Below are 18,995 nucleotides of genomic sequence, written 5' to 3'. Positions count from 1 at the left end.
TTTACGTCACTGCTAAGTTTTTATTTCCTCTGTGGAAATGTTCTTATTTTGGTACTACATTTGTTTTGTTTTCAGCATGTGCTGTGCGGATTCTTTTTCTCTACTTCTATTTTTTTTTAAGTGTCAGAGTAATTAAACTTACCCAATGTCATTGTGCTGTACATAGCTTTTGAAAAGGATAATTTTCCCTTCTGGGAACATTGCATGATTCATCTGTGTTTTCCTTTTTTTAAAATTGCAATAAAATTAGTTCAAAACATGATTCATCAGCTTTGAATAGCGGATGGACAGCCCTGAAGGATTATGTGTCAGGACTGTTGACCTAAAATTGGCTGATGCATAGATGAAAATAATATCTAATTTATGAAAAAAATGTCAAGATTACCTCCTTCCTTTTTTATTTATTTGTTTGGTAGTAATTTAAGCTTGAATGTACGGCTGGTTTACATTTGTGCTGTCTTTTGATGGAAAAACTCTATTTTTGCAGATTCAGTGTTGACAATAGATGTCACATCCGCAGCCCAAATTAAAGACATCAGAAAATTATCATCAGCTAAAACTACTCCTCCGTGTTTATGGGGAGAATTGTTATTCACTATACCCTGCAGCGCCATCTAGTGCCATATTTGAATTACTTAAGTGACAGAAAAATTCTCCATTTCCAACTGCAGAGTCAGGTATTATGCGTGGTGCAATCAAATATGAAGCAAAATCTAACACTTAAACCATATACTGACCATCCATTAGGAATAATTTTTTCTTTTGTATTGAAAATATTTTCATGGATTAAAATATATCTTTTGCAAGGATGCGGAGTCAGTTTCCTATGCATGGGGATAGAAATATTTCAAAGAGACATTGAATCAGCCATTGATTTTAAGGTATATAGCATATCTCTTATTGTCATTGTACAATTGTACAAAATAAATACAACAAAATTGGTTATCAATGCTCTCTACATGGGGCTTCCCTTGAGATGCACTCGGAGACTACAGTTGGTCCAGAACGCGGCCGCGCGGGTGATTATGGGGAGGACTAGATACTCCCTTGTAACACCTCTCCTGCGCGAGCTGCGCTGGCTTCCTGTGGTCTACCGAGTGCGTTTCAAGGTTTTGATTATGATCTTTAAAGCGCTTCATGGCACAGGACCTAGTTACATGCAGGATCGCATCCTGCCCCACACATCCCTACGACCAATTCGCTCACACAGAGAGGGACTTCTCCGGGTGCCGTCCACCAAACAGTGTCGGGGGGCGACACCCAGGAGCAGAGCCTTCTCTGTGATGGGCCCAGCCCTGTGGAATGACCTCCCCCGTGACATCAGGATTATTTCCGATCTCCGCTCCTTCCGTGTACAGTTGAAGACCCACCTCTTTCAATTATCTGGCCTGGCTCAACCGTAATTTTTTCGTATTCCTCCTGACTGTCTTTTTAAATTTTAAATTTTTATTGTATATTGGGTTTTTATTATTGGGGAATGTTAATGGTTTTAATTGTCTAAATGTTGTAATTTATTACCTCCTCCGTGCATGTATGTCTTTGTATATATGTATGTTTATGTGTTTGTACACACGTGTTATGTTTTATATGTTCTAGTGTACGCCGCCCCGAGTCCTGCCTGGAAAGGGAGCGGCTAATAAATTCAATATTATTATTATTATTATTATTATTATTATTATTATTATTATTATTATTATTATTATTATTATTATTATTATTATTATTATTATTATTATTATTATTATAATTGTAATGATTCTGATTTTTTAGCAGCCCACCTCCCATTGATCTGTAGATATGGGACCAAAACAGAACTGGAGAAAACAATATGAGCACTGAAGAACAATAAAACATCTGGACCATGAGTGAAATTCAGCAGGTTCTGTGGAACCGGTAGCGGAAATTTTGAGTAGTTCAGAAAACCAGCAAATATCATCTCTGGCTGTCCCGAGTCAGGTGGGAATGGAGATTTTGCAATATCCTTCCCCTGCTATGCCCACCAAGCAATACCCACAGAACTGGTAGTAAAAAAAAAATGCATTTCACTACTGACCTGAACTAGATGAAATATCAGCTGAACTCTTGAAACATGATGGCAAGGTGGCCATTTGTAAGATGACTAAACTATTAAATGATTGCTGGCAAAATAAATGTGTCTCAGATGATGGGGGGGGGGGATATCATTATCAAGATACCCAAAAAAGGGCAACCTAAGTGATTATTACAATTGTAGAGGTATCTCACTTCTCTCAGTCCCTGGACTGAGTGCTGTGTACTATCCTACTAAATATATATATAATATTTATAAATACAATCAAATATAAATACATACCTATTTCCCTGGCTCAACTGATAAGGAAGAGAACCCGTGGCTTAGTGGTTAAGACTCCTGCCTAAGATATAAACAGCCCGGGTTCTAATCCCAGTAAGGGTATGGCTAGCTGATGAGAGCTAATTAGCTCGAAATAGATCTATCCTAGTCTCCCTTTATTTATTTATCAGTACAAATACACACACACACACACACACACACACACACACATATATATATCTCGAATTGGTTCGATTCCCAGTAAGGGTATGGCTAGCTAATGAGACCTAAATAGGTTGAAATAGATCTATACTAGTCTCCCTTTATTTATTTATCAGCACAAATACAACGCACACACACAAACACACACACACATATATACATATACAATAGTAGAGTTGGAAGGGACCTTGGACATCTTCTAGTCCAACCCCCTGCCTAGGCAGGAAACCCTATACCGTTTCAGACAAATGGCTATCCAACATCTTCTTAAAGACTTCCAGTGTTGGGGCATTCACAACTTCTGGAGGCAAGCTGTTCCACTGGTTAATTGTTCTAACTGTCAGGAAGTTTCTCCTTAGTTCTAAGTTCCTTCTCTCCTTGATTAGTTTCCACCCTTTGCTTCTTGTTCTACCCTCAGGTGCCTTGGAAAATAGTTTGACTCCCTCTTCCTTGCGGCAACCCCTGAGATATTGGAACACTGCTATCATGTCTCCCCTAGTCCTTCTTTTTATTAAACTAGACATACCCAGTTCCTTTAACCGTTCTTCATATGTTTTAGTCTCCAGTCTCCTAATCTTCTTTGTTGCTCTTCTCTGCACTCTTTCTAGAGTCTCCACATCTTTTCTACATTGTGGTGACCAAAACTGAATGCCGTATTCCAAGTGTGGCCTTACCAAGGCATTATAAAGTAGTATTAACACTTCACGCAGTCTTGATTCTATCCCTCTGTTTATGTAACCTAGAACTGTGTTGGCTTTTTTGGCAGCTGCTGCACACTGCTGGCTCATATTTAAATGGTTGTCCACTAGGACTCTAAGATCCCTCTCACAGTTACTACTATTGAGCAAGGTACCACCTATACTGTACCTGTGCATTTTGTTTTTCTTGCCTAAATGTAGAACCTTACTCTTTTCACCATTGAATTTCATTTTATTAGATAGTGCCCAATGTTCAAGCTTGTCAATATCCTTCTGTATCTTAAGCCTGTCTTCTGGAGTGTTGGCTATTGCTGCCAGCTTGGTGTCATCTGCAAATTTGATGAGTTCCTCATTTATTCCATCCTAATCATTGATGAAGATGTTGAAGAGTACTGGGCCTAAAACAGAGCCTTGGGGTACTCCACTGCATACTTCCCTCCATGTAGAAGCAGTTCCATTGAGGACTACACATTGACTGCGGTTGGTCAGCCAGTTACGAATCCATCTGGTGGTAATGCTGTCTAACCCACATTTTTCTACTTTATCTAGTAGTAGGTTATGGTCTAATCAAATGCTTTACTGAAGTCCAAGTAAACTATATCGATGGCATTCCTCTGGTCCACTAATTTTGTCACTTTGTCAAAGAATGCAATTAGTCTGGCATGATCTGTTTTTGACAAACCCATGTTGGCTTTTGGCTATTTGTTTGCTTCTAGATGTTCGCTAATTCGTTGCTTAATTATCTTTTCCAGAATCTTTCCTGGTACTGAGGTCAGGCTGATAGGTCTGCAGTTTCCTGGATCTATTTTTTTTCCTTTTTTGAAGATGGAAACCACATCAGCTCTTTTCCAGTCCTCTGGTAGTTCCCTGGTGCTCCAGGATCTCTGAAAGATATAGTTCAGTGGTTCTGAGATCTTGTCTGCCAGTTCCTTCAGAACCTTGGGGTGTAATCCGTCCTGTCCTGGTGATTTGAACTCATCTAGGGTAGACAGGTGCTCACTTACCATTTTCTTCCCTATTTTAACTTGTGTTCTTAATCTGATTTTTGTGGTGCTGTTTTTGATAGGTTGGACTGTTTTATCCCTTTGGGTAAAGACAGATGCAAAAAATGAGTTAAATAGTTCTGCTTTCTCCTTGTTGCTTGTCACCTTCTTCTTTCTTACTCAAATGACTCCCAAACAAGATTGAACAATATATGCATGAAGAACAAACCAAATTCAGACAGTCACTCATGCAGTGAACAACAAAATCATTCACTGCAAAATATCATTAAACAGAGCAAAGAATGCCAAAAGCAAATGATAATTAACTTTATTGATTTTAAAAAAGCATTTGACTCCATCAATAGAGAATCATTATGAAACACATTACTAACATAGTATCCCTAAGAGATGTGTTAACATATTTTTTAAAAACCTTTTCCAACAGCACTAGATGCTATGTAAAAACTGAAAATGGCAATACTGACTTCTTTGCAATTAATATCGGTGTAAGAGGGGGTTGTATCCTATCTCCATTTTTATTTCTGATTATCATGGAGTATGCCATGAAAAAGGCAATGAATAAGTTGGATTTTGGCATTTCGTGAATAAACAAGGCAAATGACCTAGATTTGACTGATGGCATAAGAACTATCAATTGAGGCAGAGGCAAGTAAAGTGGGCTTAAAAATTAGTGAAGACCATCTAATGCAAGCTGGCAATGTTCAAGAGAACATTCCAATAACATTATTAAGACAGGCCTTAAAATTTGTGAAACAACTTGACTGCGTCATGGATACAGATAGGAGAACAGAAGCAGATGTGAAATGCTGAATAGCTAAAAAACAACTGCTGTCTTCCAACAAATAACACTCAATATGGACCACATCCACTATAAGCACAGCAACCAAGATCAGATTATTTAATTCCATTGTCATACCGACTGCCATCTATACCAATGGAACCTGAAAATCTATAACAAGAATTATTCATAAGGTCAACATCTTCCAACAACATTGTTTCAGAAGGATTCTTCATAACTCATATCAGGACTATGGCACAAACAATGAAATTCTACCAAGAAGTAATTCCCAAACACTCACTGAGATACTGACAGAATGGAGAATGCTCTTTGCTTTGCATAAGTGAGCAATGTACAATGAAAACCACAATCAATAGGATACCACTAGATCAGGGGTATCAAACTCACAGCCCATGGGCCAGATGAATCATACGCTGGCCATGCCCATGCTCGGTTTAGTGAAGAGGGCAAAAAGTTGTGATATGTCACGTCACGTCACGCCACCATGACAATGTAAGTTTAACACCTCTGCACTAGATAATCTGAGAAAAATAGGATGGCAAAAAAAAAAAAAGCTGATGCCAATTATTTGAGGAAGGTCTGAAAAACATCAACCTTAAATGGAAGAATGCAGAGACTGTAGCTGCGGAGTGAAAATTGTGGAGTACATTTGTAGCCCAATGTGCTTAGCACAGGACATGATGATGATGATGATATATGAATGATAGCTCTACAGAATAACAGAGTTGGAAGGGACCTTGGAGGTTTTCTAGTCCAACCCCCTGCTCAGGCAGGAAAACCCTATACCATTTCAGACAAATGGTTGTCCAATCCCTTCTTAAAAACTTCCAGGTTTGGAGCACCTACAACTTCTGGAGGCAAATTGTTCTACTGATTAATTGTTCTGTCAGGAAACTTCTCCTTAGTTGTAGGTTGGTTCTCTTCTTGATTATTTTCCATCCATTACTTCTTGACCTGCCTTCAGATGCTTTGGAGAATAAGTTGACCCCTGTCTGGCTTAAAGCTGCCATTCAATATAGATTAATTGAGATGCAGGCTTAGCCGCATATTAAATATAAGCAAACTTTAACTAATGCTGTAGATGTCTTATTTGAACAAGATTAATGCTGGCCAGAGGCTTTCAGCTGGACATTAAGAAACAATGGTGGTTTAGGTAAGGATCTGATCTGCTTAAGATCTCCCTTATTATAATGGCTGTGATCCACTCTTTTGTATAAACTTCATATCAAAGATCCTCAAACCAACCTGTAAAAATTATTCTGCTCATCCAGTGTCTCTCATACTTATATAAACTTTGGGGTTACTGAACAGAATTTATAGCTTTTGTTAGATTGGGTAATGGATAGGCACACACAGGCTTAACGGTAACAACAACTCTTTATTAAGTACAACAAGTGAGAAAAATTCAGTGAAGGTTGAGTCAGACAGCAGCCCTTTTATACGGAGCTGTCAGACCCTTCAACCAATAGGATTAAACCTCTGTTCCCGCAGGAACAGAGGACCTTGGTGGAAACCACTGTAGTTAGAGCAAATATCTTACACCCCTCCCCTCTTGGATGGAACAATCTTACTAGTAACGTAGTATCACAGGTAGGTGGGCTTTTGGGTAGCTCTGCCTGACCTGTGCAGTTCAGTAGGAGGGGTTCCCTTGGACAGGTCGGACGGACCTGTTTGCTCTGCAGCTCTGCTTGATGGAAGCTCCTGGAACCTTTCACAGGCCACGGCTGGAGTTTCTAGAGCCGGTTCGCTCGGAGCTTGCTGCGGGCCTGCAACAAAACCAGATACGTTTCCCGGTACCCTCGGGCTTGAGCTGGCCATGGAAAGAGTGAGTGTTTGCCCTGTTTGGGTAGGACTTTTGCTAACTCGTGCAGGAGTTAGCTCTGGTTGTCTAAGAGTGGAGTTGGAGAGGTAGCCACGGAGTTGGTCAATATGCCTTCTCCAATTCCTACCGTACTCAAGCTCTAGGAGGTAAGAACGAGGACCGATGATGCCTATCACTGTGTCAAGAATCCACAGAGTTCCCCCGGCATAGTTATGAGCCTATACCGAATCCCCTACACTAAAAATCTGAATCTTGCTTGTGGAGTCTGGGGGCGATGAGGCAGAATAATTGGGGTGTAGCCGGTCTAAGTGGGACCTTAGCCGGCGACCCATGAGAAGTTTGGAGAGGCTTCTCCTTGTAGTGGCACTGGGTGTGATGTGCTGAATTAGCAAATAGTGGTCAACCCATGTTTGCCAATCTCCCGGGCCCATCCTAAAGAGGGCCTCTTTTGCAGATCTCACCATTCTCTCCACCTGACCATTGGAGGCTGGATGGAATGGCGTGACCAGGGCATGCCTGATTCCCTGAGCTGCTAGGAAGGTCTCAAATTGCATGGCCATGAATTGGGGCCCGTTGTCAGAGATCAAGACGTTGGGCAGGCCGTGCATGGAGAAAAGTCTCCATAGCACCCTGATAACCGCTTCTGCTATAGTGGAGGTCATCAGTACTACCTCTAACCTTTTCGAGTAGGCATCCACAACTATGAGAAATGTCTGGCCGTGAATTGGGCCAGCAAAGTCAATGTGCACCCTAGACCATGATGCTTGAGGTCGCTCCCACTCCTTAGCAGGTGCCTCTGGGGGAGCTGGTCTGGTTTCCTGGCACGGTGTGCAGGTAGCCCCCATTATTCGATCTCCCTGTCCATGTTAGGCCACCACATGTAACTCTTAGCCAAAGACTTCATCCTGACAATTCAAGGATGCCCTACGTGTAAAGCCTCTAATACTGCAATGCGCAGTTTGAGTGGAACAACAACCCAGTCCCCCCACAGTAGACAGCCATTTACAACCGATAACTCATCGTGTTTGGTAAAATACATTTTGAAATCAGCCCCAACAGCCCCTTGGGCCACCCCCTCTACACCCAGTTCAAAATTTGCTTGATGATGGAGTCCTTTGCAGAGTGATGGGCAACATCACTGGACGAGACAGGCCCAGTCTCCAGGCAATCAATGAGGAAGACTGGTGTCTCAGGGTGGGGTCAGCAAGAGGTTCAGGCAGTGGGCAGTGGCTGAGAGTGTCAGCGTGCCCCAAAGTGGAGCCTGATCGGTGGATGAGACGGTAGGAGTAGGCAGCTAGGAAGATGGTCCATTTGGTCATGCGGGGTGATAATGACACTGAGGTAGGTCGGTCCCCAGCCAGTAAGCCCAACAATAGCTTGTGGTCCGTAACCAGTTCAAAGTCCCAGCCATAAAGATACTCATGGAACTTCTTTACTCCAGCCACTCCAGCCAAAGTCTCACGGTCCAGCTGGCTGTAGTTCCACTCTGCGGCGGACAAGGTCCTGGAGTAAAATGCACTAGGGGCTTCGGTTCCATTGGGCATGCGGTGGCTGAGGACGGCGCCGACGCCGAAAGGGGAAGCGTTGCAGGTCAGCACCAACGGCCGGGTCTGGCTGTACTGTACCAGGAAGGAATCAGCCGACAGGAGTCGTTTTACCATGGCAAATGAGGCAGCCTCGGCTTTGCCCCAGGACCACTTCGTGTTCTTAGCCAGGAGACTGTGTAAGGGCTCAGCAACGGTGGCTTTCCAGACCGGTGCTGAAGACGTCCTCAAACTCCTTAAAGATGGCTTCAGCGCCATCGTCTTTCAAGGCGTTGATACCAGTCACCTCTAGGCCCAGGGCTTGGAACCAATCTAGCCCTAGGAGGTTCTGCAGGTTGTCGCTGACCACTGTCACTGGGAGTTTCCTGCTGAACTGCTTGAACTTCACCTGGAAGGTGCCTTGAGCCACAATAGGGACCGGTTCCCCTGGTAATCGCATAGGCAGATGTCAGGGGTGGGATGATGTTGCTTCTTTAGGCTAGGAATAGCCTGCTTTAAGCTAGACCACGGTATGATGGTCAGTGATGACCCGGTGTCGATCTCCATCTCACATGGAGAGTCCTCGATGAGGACTGTGACCTTCAGCTCTTTTGGCCACCTGGTGCGGACTTGGCCGATTGATGTGTGGTAGGTGACTCTATTGTCGCCCTCTGAGCACTGTGGTGGCTTCTGCCAGGCCCCTTGGTTGGGCCTCTGTTGGCAGTTTGGTGCATTTCTAGGCTGCCAGGCAGTGGCAGGAAATTCGCTCTGGCACACCTTGGCAATATGCCCCTTTAGCTCACAGCGCTGGCAGGTTGCGTCATGGGAATAGCAAGCTGATCTGGCATGGTCTCCTCCGCAGCTAGCGCAAGGCAGGAGACGCGGTTTGAATTTGCGCTCCGGCTGGGTGCGGATACTACGCATGCTGCAGCTGTCATTTTCTTTGCCTTCTGAGCTCTCGGGCTCTGCAGCCTTGCAATGTACGCCTGTACTCTTTCGCACGTCTTGTGGAGCGCTTTGGCACTGCAGAATCTCAGTAGATTTGACAGCTGATTTGGATGCCCTGGCTTCGTCCAAGGCGATCTGCAGAGTGACGTTAGATTTAGTGAGTAACCTCCTCTGTAGGTTAATGTCCCGTACGCCGCAAATTATGCATTCCAGAATCAGCTCATCCAAGTCTCAGAATTCGCAGTACGCTGCGGCCTTGCGGAGTGCCGCAACGTACTCGTTAATTGACTCGTCCTCCTTCTGGTTTCTGATGTTAAATTCATGCTGGCGAATGTGCTTGGATGGCTTAGGTGCATAGTGGGTCCTTAGCATCTGCAGAAACACGGACCAGGCGACTGATTGTAGCAATGTCGGTTCAGAGAAGTCTTTTGCCATCTCGAACACTTCCCGGCCACAGTACCCGAGGAACATGTTCTTCTTGCAGCCTTCAGAAAGACCCATGAGGTCGTTTGCCTCAAGGAAGCAGTCAAATCGTAGCATGTACGAGTCCCAGTGCTCGGGGACTGGGTCATACGGAGTCGGTGGGCCTTGCATGGCCATTTTGTGTTCAGAGGGCGTTTTGAGTTTGCCCCTCTAAAATGGCTGCTCAAAGCCGCGCTGAGCTCTGGGCTGGATGTACTTACTGGATTGCTACGCTCTTTTCGGTTTGCCTAGTTGCTTTCCAATTCCATCCTCGTCGCCAGTGTTAGATTGGGTAATGGATAGGCACACACAGGCGTAACAGTAACAGCAACTCTTTATTAAGTACAACAAGTGAGAACAATCCAGCGAAGGTTGAGTCTGACAGCAGCCCTTTTATAGGGAGCTGTCAGACCCTTCAATCAATAGGATTAAACCTCTGTTCCTGATGGAGCAGTGGACCTTGGTGGAAACCACTGTAGTTAGAGCAAGTATTTAACAGCTTTAGTGGACATTCCTGGGGCTTATCCATCCACAAAATGGCTACTCATAGGCTAATGAGAGAACCATTATTTTGGGTTACTTTTCCTTTTCACAAAGCTGCTGCTAATTCATTTTGCCTTGTTTTAGACAGGTTTCCTAAGAAAGAATCATCATATTTATCTCCCTTTTTTATGGTCTTCCAAAATGTAGATGGGGTGAACTGGATGCGCTACAGCTGTGGTTCTCAATCATTTTCTTTTGTGGCCATGGAGCATGGCCACAGTTCCCCAAGACTTGAACTCTAGATTTAAATGATAAGATTACTTAAAGCTTTCAGTGATATTGCACCCACTCCACCCCACCCAGTAGTCCATGGACCACAGGTTGAGCCACTGCACTCCAGTATTTCAAACAAGCATATAAAGCTGGAAGCTGGTTACTCACTCTGCTTAGGACCAAGCCTACTGAGATGACCACTGACCCAGTTACAGTGATGCCACTTCCTGAATTATATTTGACATATGCACATCCACAGCCAAGAAGCCATTTCACCATTTGAGAGTGCATGGCAGTTCCCACCCCCTTTAATAAATCTCCATATTTATAATACAAAAAGGGATGTTGCCTAAAGACTTGCAGTACGAAGTTGAAAATGTCCTCAAGGTCTACCTTCACTTCAATGGGAGTGTGTGGTTCTACCTGCTTTAAAGAAGGAAGGGTATACCTTTCTCTGAAGAATTTGTGTTTGATCGTATGCATCTAATCTCTAACATTCCCTTGTTAGAAAATTTTGTTGAGATAGGTGTTGGTAAATTTTGTCTAATCTCTAATATTCCCTTGTTAGAAAAGGTTGTTGAGATATGTTGGTAAATTAGCTATAGAAGATGCAGAAGGAAGATGATGATCTAGAACAGTGATGGCTAACCTTTTTGGTGCCGAGTGCCCAAAGCGCGCACACGGGAAACCCCAAGATGCAATGTGAGTGCCCCCCCATGCATCCCCCACCCCCACTTTGGCTTCCAGGTTGGTGCGTGCGGCTTTTCAGCCCCAAAACAGGGTATGGGACACACGCACACATGCAAACGAAAATGTAATGCAAGTTTCCTCCCGCACATACACCCCACCCCCCATGCATGTGCATGCGCATCCACGTGGCCCAACCCCTATGCATGGACGGCAGAACCCCGAAGACCAGCTGGCCAGAGGGAGGTGCACTGGAGCGATGGCTGGCTTGCCTGGAGAGAGGGATCTGTGTGTCATAGGTTCGCCATGATGGATGTAGAATCTTTTCTCCCAGGATTCAGCTTGCTCATGGGAAAGAAAATACACTGATCACTCTGGTAGAGGAGCCATGTCTGGATTTCAGTAGAGAGAATGATGTTTTGTGTGTTTGCTAGCCCTCAATAACATCAGTCATAGTATCCTTCCAGGCTGCTTGCAGTCAGTTCGACACTGTCTGAGTGGGGGGCTTCTACTTTCTGAGTGAGGGACTCCACATGATGATCACAGGTCTGATTCTTATCTTTTGCAATGAGATGTGGTCTTGGTTTTCTCCCCATGGTTTTCTCCCCCATGTTCTCTAATCCATTGGTTTGAGATGAGGAGTTATCCAGAAGCAGATAACAGTGGACTGCCACCTCAGGCTGAGATGAAAATGTCCTGGACGTGAGTCTGTAAAGGTCTGAATTAGATGAAATTAGTCTAAGTCAATAAATATTGGCCAATAATATAACCCCACCCCCACTTGTTGACAAGTTTGTGTTCCTCTTGAAAAATCTTGTTTCATGACTCAGAAGGTCTTCTTGAAGTCTCCATTTCTGATGAAATAGCAGGCAGAAACTGTGAGGAGGAGGTATTTTTGGATCATTCTACCTTGACCAGGATGCCTTGAAGTTGAAAACAAATAAAATAAATAAAACATTTGATGACTGATAAGATTAGATTACTGTGACGCATTCTACATGGGACTCCCTTGGAGATGACTAAGAACTTGTAAGTGGTCAAAATGCTGCAGCAAGCTCAATGTTACGTTTTGAATTAGTGATGTTGTTTCTGTATTATGGATTATGGTGTCTTATTAAAACTGTTAAATATTCAACTCCCTCTGATGAATTGTCGATATTTTAAACTTTCTAGCAGTTGTTACTTTTCAGCACATTATTCTGAAAAATGGCTTGATTTCCAAAAATGATTTGAGTGTTTTAAATAGTTTCTGCATCCTTTAACTTTGGATTTTTCATTGAAATGTTCGGCTGCAACACCATTCTAGACAGAATAGAAATTTCCTAGCTTCAATTTATTCATTTATTGTAGACTGTGAAATGATCCAGATTTTAAGTGGCAATGAATTCTCTTAAGTATTTCATGCTGTAGTGAATAGTTTTTAATCAAAAGTGTGATCCTTTGTATGTTTGCACAGAACTGTATCATTGTATTTAAATTAATCAGAATAGAGCTGGAAGGGACCTTAGTGGTCTTCTAGTCCAACCCCCTGTTCAAGCAGGAGAGCCTATATCATTTCACACAAATGGCCGTCCAGTTTTTTTTAAAAAAAAATTCATTGGAAAGCACCCACAACTTCTGAAGGCAAACTATTCCACTAGTTAATTGTTGTTAGGAAGTTTCTCCTTAATTACAGGCTGCTTCTGTCCTTAATTAGTTTCCTGTCTTGCCTTCTGGTGGTTTGGAAAATGAGTTGGCCCTTTATTCTTTGTGATAGCCCCTCAAATATTGGAATACTGCTATGATGTCATCCCTAATCCTTCTTTTCTCTAGCTAGTCAAGACCAATTCCTGCAACCATCCTTCATATATTTTAATTGCAGGCCTTTAATTATCTTAGTTGCTCTTCTCTGCACTTCAAAGTCTGGAAGACGTATTCCAGGTCTGGTCTTACTAAGGGTTTATAAAGCAGAACATTTATTTATTTATATATCCGTCTTGTCCCCTTATGTTTTTGGAAATGTGGTCTATATTACTAATTGTCAAGGTGATGAAAGAATTAGATTCTGAGATTCTGATTGGTTATAACAACATTCACATTCAGTCAAATGTCACAATTTGCACAATGGATTTTTTCAAGTAGGAATCTACAGGTACTAAGGATATATAATGTTGCAAACATTTTTAAAATTGGCGACCTGTTCTAAAACTAATGTTGGAAGAAAGGAAAGGTAGCATCAACTACAGAGAAGAAGAAGCAAGATTTAATTCATATGCATAGCAACACTTGTCAAGCAATTTTCTTCTTTTTGAACACTTTCATCAAAGTTTTACGAACCAACTCAATGGATGGATTGCAAATTGCAACAAAAAAAAGCTACAATTCTTAAGAAAATGCAATCATTTTGAATCTGTTCTTCTTTATTTTGATGTATCTGTATGTAATACAATGTTTTAGGAAATGAACTGAGGGCAGTAAAAGCTGCTAATTATGTCAGGTAAACCCAGCAGATGGTCTTTGAATGAATGAAAAGAGGCAGTGAGTTCCGTATGAATCATTTACTGAATAAATACATGCAATAGCAAAATTAGATCAGCGAAAAAATGCAATCTGTAGTCAAACTACTCTTTTCTTTTCCCCAGTTGCTGCATCATGATAGAGAGTTTGAAACAGGAAAGAATGTTAAATCCCTAAGTCAAATAACAGCTTCATTGGTGGTTAGTTTACAGCAGCTCTAAATACAAAATGCCACAAAAAACTGCACCAGTTTCAATAGCACATAAAGATGGGTAAATACAGAGAACAAAGCTTGGCTTTCATTACATGAAATATTTAAGCTTTCTTTTAAGGCACAGAATAGAAAACACAGAAATCTAATCTGATGGTACTCAGTCATAGAATTGCTAATTGGAATCTCATCAATCCTCATCATTCTTCAGTGAACCATTAAATTGTGAACAGGATATTTATTCATGCACTCAGTTTCTATGTCCCAAAGGCAGAAAAAATGTTTTACTCATCATTCAGATTTTGGTCCAAAATTTCTCCATCTCTTTACTGCAAAGCTATTTTCAATATATTTCGCATTGCAGCAATTCAATTTCTTTTGCATTTCATGCAAAATGCAAGAGATATGGTCTTATTAGAAGGAACAGAGAAGATGAATAAGGAAGAAAACATTACTTTGTGTACCTTAACATCAAACTAAAAGGCTTATTTCAACTTATTAGTGGACCTTTGTTTTTCCTCATTTTTATTCATTTTGCTAATTTTAGTTTTAATTGCAAAAAAGAAGCCCAAAGTGCTAGATCATTCTGCATATATTTATTGACATTATGAGTCTCCTCTTCTCACCAGGCTACCCCTTGTTAGTAGAATTAAAATATAACTTTAGAAATTACCACTTAAGCAATGCCACCATATAGTACTCTTACTCACTGATGTCACTTTAAGCCACAACAGAATGCAAAGGTTAGAAGAAATCTTGATTTTCTTCAATAAACTTCAAATTATGGGTTTATTTATTTATATTTTTCCCTCATAACTATACTTAATGGCTGAATCATCCTCTTGCATATCATCCCTTTTTTAGATTTCCCTGAAAGTTGTCATGCAGTAAATGCATTTCTGTCATTTAAAAGGAAGTGGGGACTGCTAACCTAAGCTATGTTGTGATAAGAGTTACTCATGCTATTCTGTATGAAGCCAATGTCTGAGTGATATTATAAAGTCTACCTTAATGAGGCACATTCATAATAAAACACAGGAGAAGCATACATGCCCGTGTGCAGTTACATCACACTGAAATATAGACAACTGATTCTCAAAACATGATATAGACAATCTACTACATATTTTATAGGCACTTTGGTATCCTTAATAGTCTAGTTATTTATAGGGCACAATGGGAAGATCTCTACAAGCTTCAGCGAAGACTGCTCCTCTTGGAGAATTTCTTCAAAATTGTCTAAGCCAGAGTTAAGATTTTGTACGTTCAATTATAAAGCTAATATCCTTAAAGTTTATTCACCCATAGAAATCATTTGGCCAGAGAACTTTTTAAGACTTTCAAAATTCTGATAAAATTTTATTATTTTATACTATTGTATTATTCTTAGAAAGGCATTGCATATATATTCAAGATGATGTGTAGCCACTAATTTCCATGGAACTATGTCATTTCTTGGGTTAAAATACAAAAAATGTGTCATTGTTACAACCATCTGAGAAAGCTTTCAAAAATATTTGAATAAATATAATTAATGCTCCCCCTCTCCCGGGTTATATTCTGAAAGCAACAGTGAATAAAATGTTCACACTCAAATAACCAAGCCCATTTTCGCAAACTGTTCTTGCGTTTCCTGGGCCTGACAAAATCAAATGGAAAAAAGCTATACTGATTAGAAGATACATTTGATTTTAAATGATTCATTGGAAGTCTTTTTTTCCTGCATTATTGTTATACAGAAGCACTGTGGATCAGCTTCAATGCTGTTTTTGCACACTCTGTCCTCCCATTCTGCACTGTCATATTCCTTATTGATAATGTGTGAATGAATCAACTTTGGAACTGGTACTTTCATAAAGAATGCAGTGCTATGAATGCTATGTGGTTACTACATGCATTGATCCAAAAATAAAAATAAAAAACCCGCTCAAGGCACCAATACTGATAGTACTGAAACAACTGTGAAAGAATCAAGCAGAAATTCAGAAGTCTCTACAGTTTGACCTCATTATTGCTGGTATTCCACATACAATTGTAAACATGCTTTAAAAATCAGTTATAAACTGTTTCCTATCGGTAGCAATCAATGTGACATCGCAATTTGTATCAGGGTGGCTGCCAAATCCTAATTTGTTATATATCTTGAGCATTCTGTTGCATAGGCATTTTCCCAGCATTGTGGATAGGATAAATAAACCTTTAATAAGAAGCAGTGAATGGAAAAAAACACGGTACTGTACTACATAAATCTTCATTTTCACATCCTAGGTAAATATATAATATATGCATTTGTGAATTATATGCATTATAATATAATAAATATTAAAGGTTAATATTTTGTATTTCCCTTTTTTCAAATCTTTAATCATACATCATTACATCAATAGTTTTCATTTTTTTAAAAATAAGAAACTCTTAAATCCATAATATTAGTAAGATTAAGTCCATTTTGCTAGCTATGCTATTCTCAAATTTGTTTTTAAGATTTTTATATCATCCTTTTTTCAAAGAAAATAGTTTTCTTTGACATTTCTTCTGCATTTACCCCTCTGAGGATAATGCATTTTAAAAAATAGTATCTATTTACATGGCAGATATCTTGATGAGACAAAAATAAGGTAGAAAAAATGAAAGATAGCCCACTTTTCTTAAGGACAGAAATGCCATAACAGGACCTAATGAAACAAATGTTTATTCTACAAATCCTATTGCACAGTAATATTGCTGTAACAAATGGGGGAAAAAAACTGTTTATAAGTAAGCTGACTTAAGCCTACAGCAAAATCTCAAGATATTATAAAACGGTTGGGGTGATGGGCCAAGTAACTATGAGTTATAAAAAGTAATATTGGTACAGTGCTAATAAAAGACATAAAGATTGGCAAATATATGCTAACAGGAGCTTTTGAAATCCAAAGCTGCCTAAGGTGCAACGTTAATTCTTGTCCCATCTTCTGTCAAGTCATACCTACGAAACAAACAGAAGAAAAAAGAAACAATGAACTCTTCCCCAAATTCTTTTTTTTAAAAGAGTTTTATTGGTTTTGCAAAATTTTTAGGAAAGGGGTATTGGATATGTGTACAAATTTTGACAGCTACATCGTGCAGGAAATGGTATTCCCCCCTAGACTCATAACTTTTACAAAAAGATAAACAAGATGTTATTGCTTAACTAGATTTTGACAGCTTATTCTTACATTGTATCTTTCAATAATTTCAATCATTTATTTTGTATCAAACAAAAAGATTCATTATATCAGCAATTGCACTATTTTTCTAACTTACTTTTGTGATCTGAGTTTTCTCATTGTTGCCTCCTCCCCCCCGCCTGTCAGCAAAGCCTCGGCACCTCCCATATCTTGTGTAGTGTCCTCCGCTTTGTCTAGGAGAGCTTTGTTTTTTTCCATGAAGGCCTCCGCCTCCATAGTTGTATTAATTCTAATTCTACTGCCCTCCCAGAAAATCACCATACCTTCTGGCAGAAGCCACCGAAACCAAAATCCTTTATCAAATAATTTTTTTGCTAATTGTGCATATTTTTTCCTCTTATCTCTTACTTTCTTCGGTATCTGTTTCAGGATGGCTATCTCTCTGTCCTTGTATTTTAATGTTTGCCCCAACTCTTCCCCAAATTCTCAATGAGGTAAAATTGAAAAGGCATCCTATGGCTGTACTTACCATTGAGTACAATTTTTGGAAAGTTCTTCTGAAGCCAGCGGTATCAATACCTGTGAGAACAAAAACTAAATGATGACACAAGATTCTACATGCTTTGCTTCTGTGGAAAACCATCCTAGATTCTGGCTTTGTCTCCTAACCTCCTGTATGGTCACAATCATTGCTCACAAATGTGGTATCTCAACCGTGATTCCATTACAAAGTTAACATATTCAACACCTGGCTCTATTTTATGAATATATTTCACAGCTTCCCCTCCAAATCCATGGATCTTAAATCCTTATAAGCAATACATCGCAGAAGGTAAAGGTAACATCTGAGATTTTTTTCAATTCAAATCTTTACACATCAGCTCAATGGGATTTTGCTACAGAATGCATAAGGGGAGGAAAATAAATAATTATGTTTCAGAATCAGCTATATGTAAGGTTTATGAGATTATGCCAATAATCCATTCCCACCCTCTTGGCTTTCAGAACATGGCTCTGCCAATTGGCATAGGGCCCCAATGGGGGTTGTGATGGCTAATAGACTACGAAAGAAGATCCCACCTCCATATTGCTCATGCACTTGGTTCCCAGTTTTATCTAATTCCTGTTAATTTTAATATTTTTAAGGTGTCAGGTTTCCGAAAGATGCCCTAATTAATTCATGTGCCTCGAACCAAGTTTCAAAAGAAATCCATTTCTTTTATTTATTAGGAACACCATTTCAGCAATACCCCATTGCAGTCAGATCTGGCCTCATTTAAATTATGACTGTCCGTTTCTCCCCTCCCCTCAGTTTGTGTCATAAATCACATTCTCCAACGAGGTACACATCTCACAAGGCTGCTGTAGTAATCTGAGCACCGACTCTAGCTGAAGGTATGCATGGAGTGTGCTTCCCCCACCTTTCCTCACCATGGCAACTTGATAACAGACATGCAATTGTTTTATGAGTTGACATTATGTTTGCATGCTCTTCCTTTTACTGTCTTGTTAGCTGCCCAGTCACCTGGATAGTGAGACGTGTGGCATATAAATTAAATAAATAAATAAGCTGTTAAAAAAAGAACTAGTTGATATTCTACAATACTTCAATTCACATTTATTTGTCACATTATCCAAGCACTGCTTTTTTTTTTTACATCTGTGATACTCACCTTACCAAGCAGACCTTTATCTTTAGACAAGAATCCTCCACTGTTCTTCACTGCAACATCTAAAGTTCTTCTCTGTAGATCAGACAACGGAACGCTAAAATCAAAACTGAGAAGGGAAAAATGTTTCAGGCAGAATATATTCAAAGTACTTTGAAATCAGGAGATCTGTGGCTTCAGAATATTTGGCTAAGGAGCCCTGAAAATCAGCGAGATTTTTGAGGTTGCAACTGTTCA

The 18,995-nt window shown here is 40.4% G+C and overlaps 1 protein-coding gene across 2 annotated transcripts in view; it reads right to left on the bottom strand.

Annotated features, from left to right (window-relative positions):
• Positions 1-13,754: 13,754 nt before the first annotated feature.
• ESYT2 (extended synaptotagmin 2) overlaps positions 13,755-18,995 on the bottom strand; it is a 70,554-nt gene continuing 65,313 nt past the window's right edge. For both annotated transcript variants that reach the window (XM_081933785.1, XM_081933786.1), the window contains 3 exons: positions 18,762-18,867; positions 17,618-17,667; positions 13,755-16,907 (listed from right to left, as the gene is read on the bottom strand). In XM_081933785.1, coding sequence (XP_081789911.1) covers positions 16,862-16,907; positions 17,618-17,667; positions 18,762-18,867 — 202 coding nt within the window. In that variant the 3' untranslated portion in view covers positions 13,755-16,861. The remainder of the gene's footprint in view (positions 16,908-17,617; positions 17,668-18,761; positions 18,868-18,995) is intronic.

This window comes from Natrix helvetica (assembly GCF_964273705.1).
Source record: "Natrix helvetica genome assembly, chromosome: Z".
Classification (NCBI taxonomy): domain Eukaryota; kingdom Metazoa; phylum Chordata; class Lepidosauria; order Squamata; family Natricidae; genus Natrix; species Natrix helvetica.
Note: the sequence above shows the minus strand (reverse complement) of the source record. Positions and strands in the feature narration are given on the sequence as shown.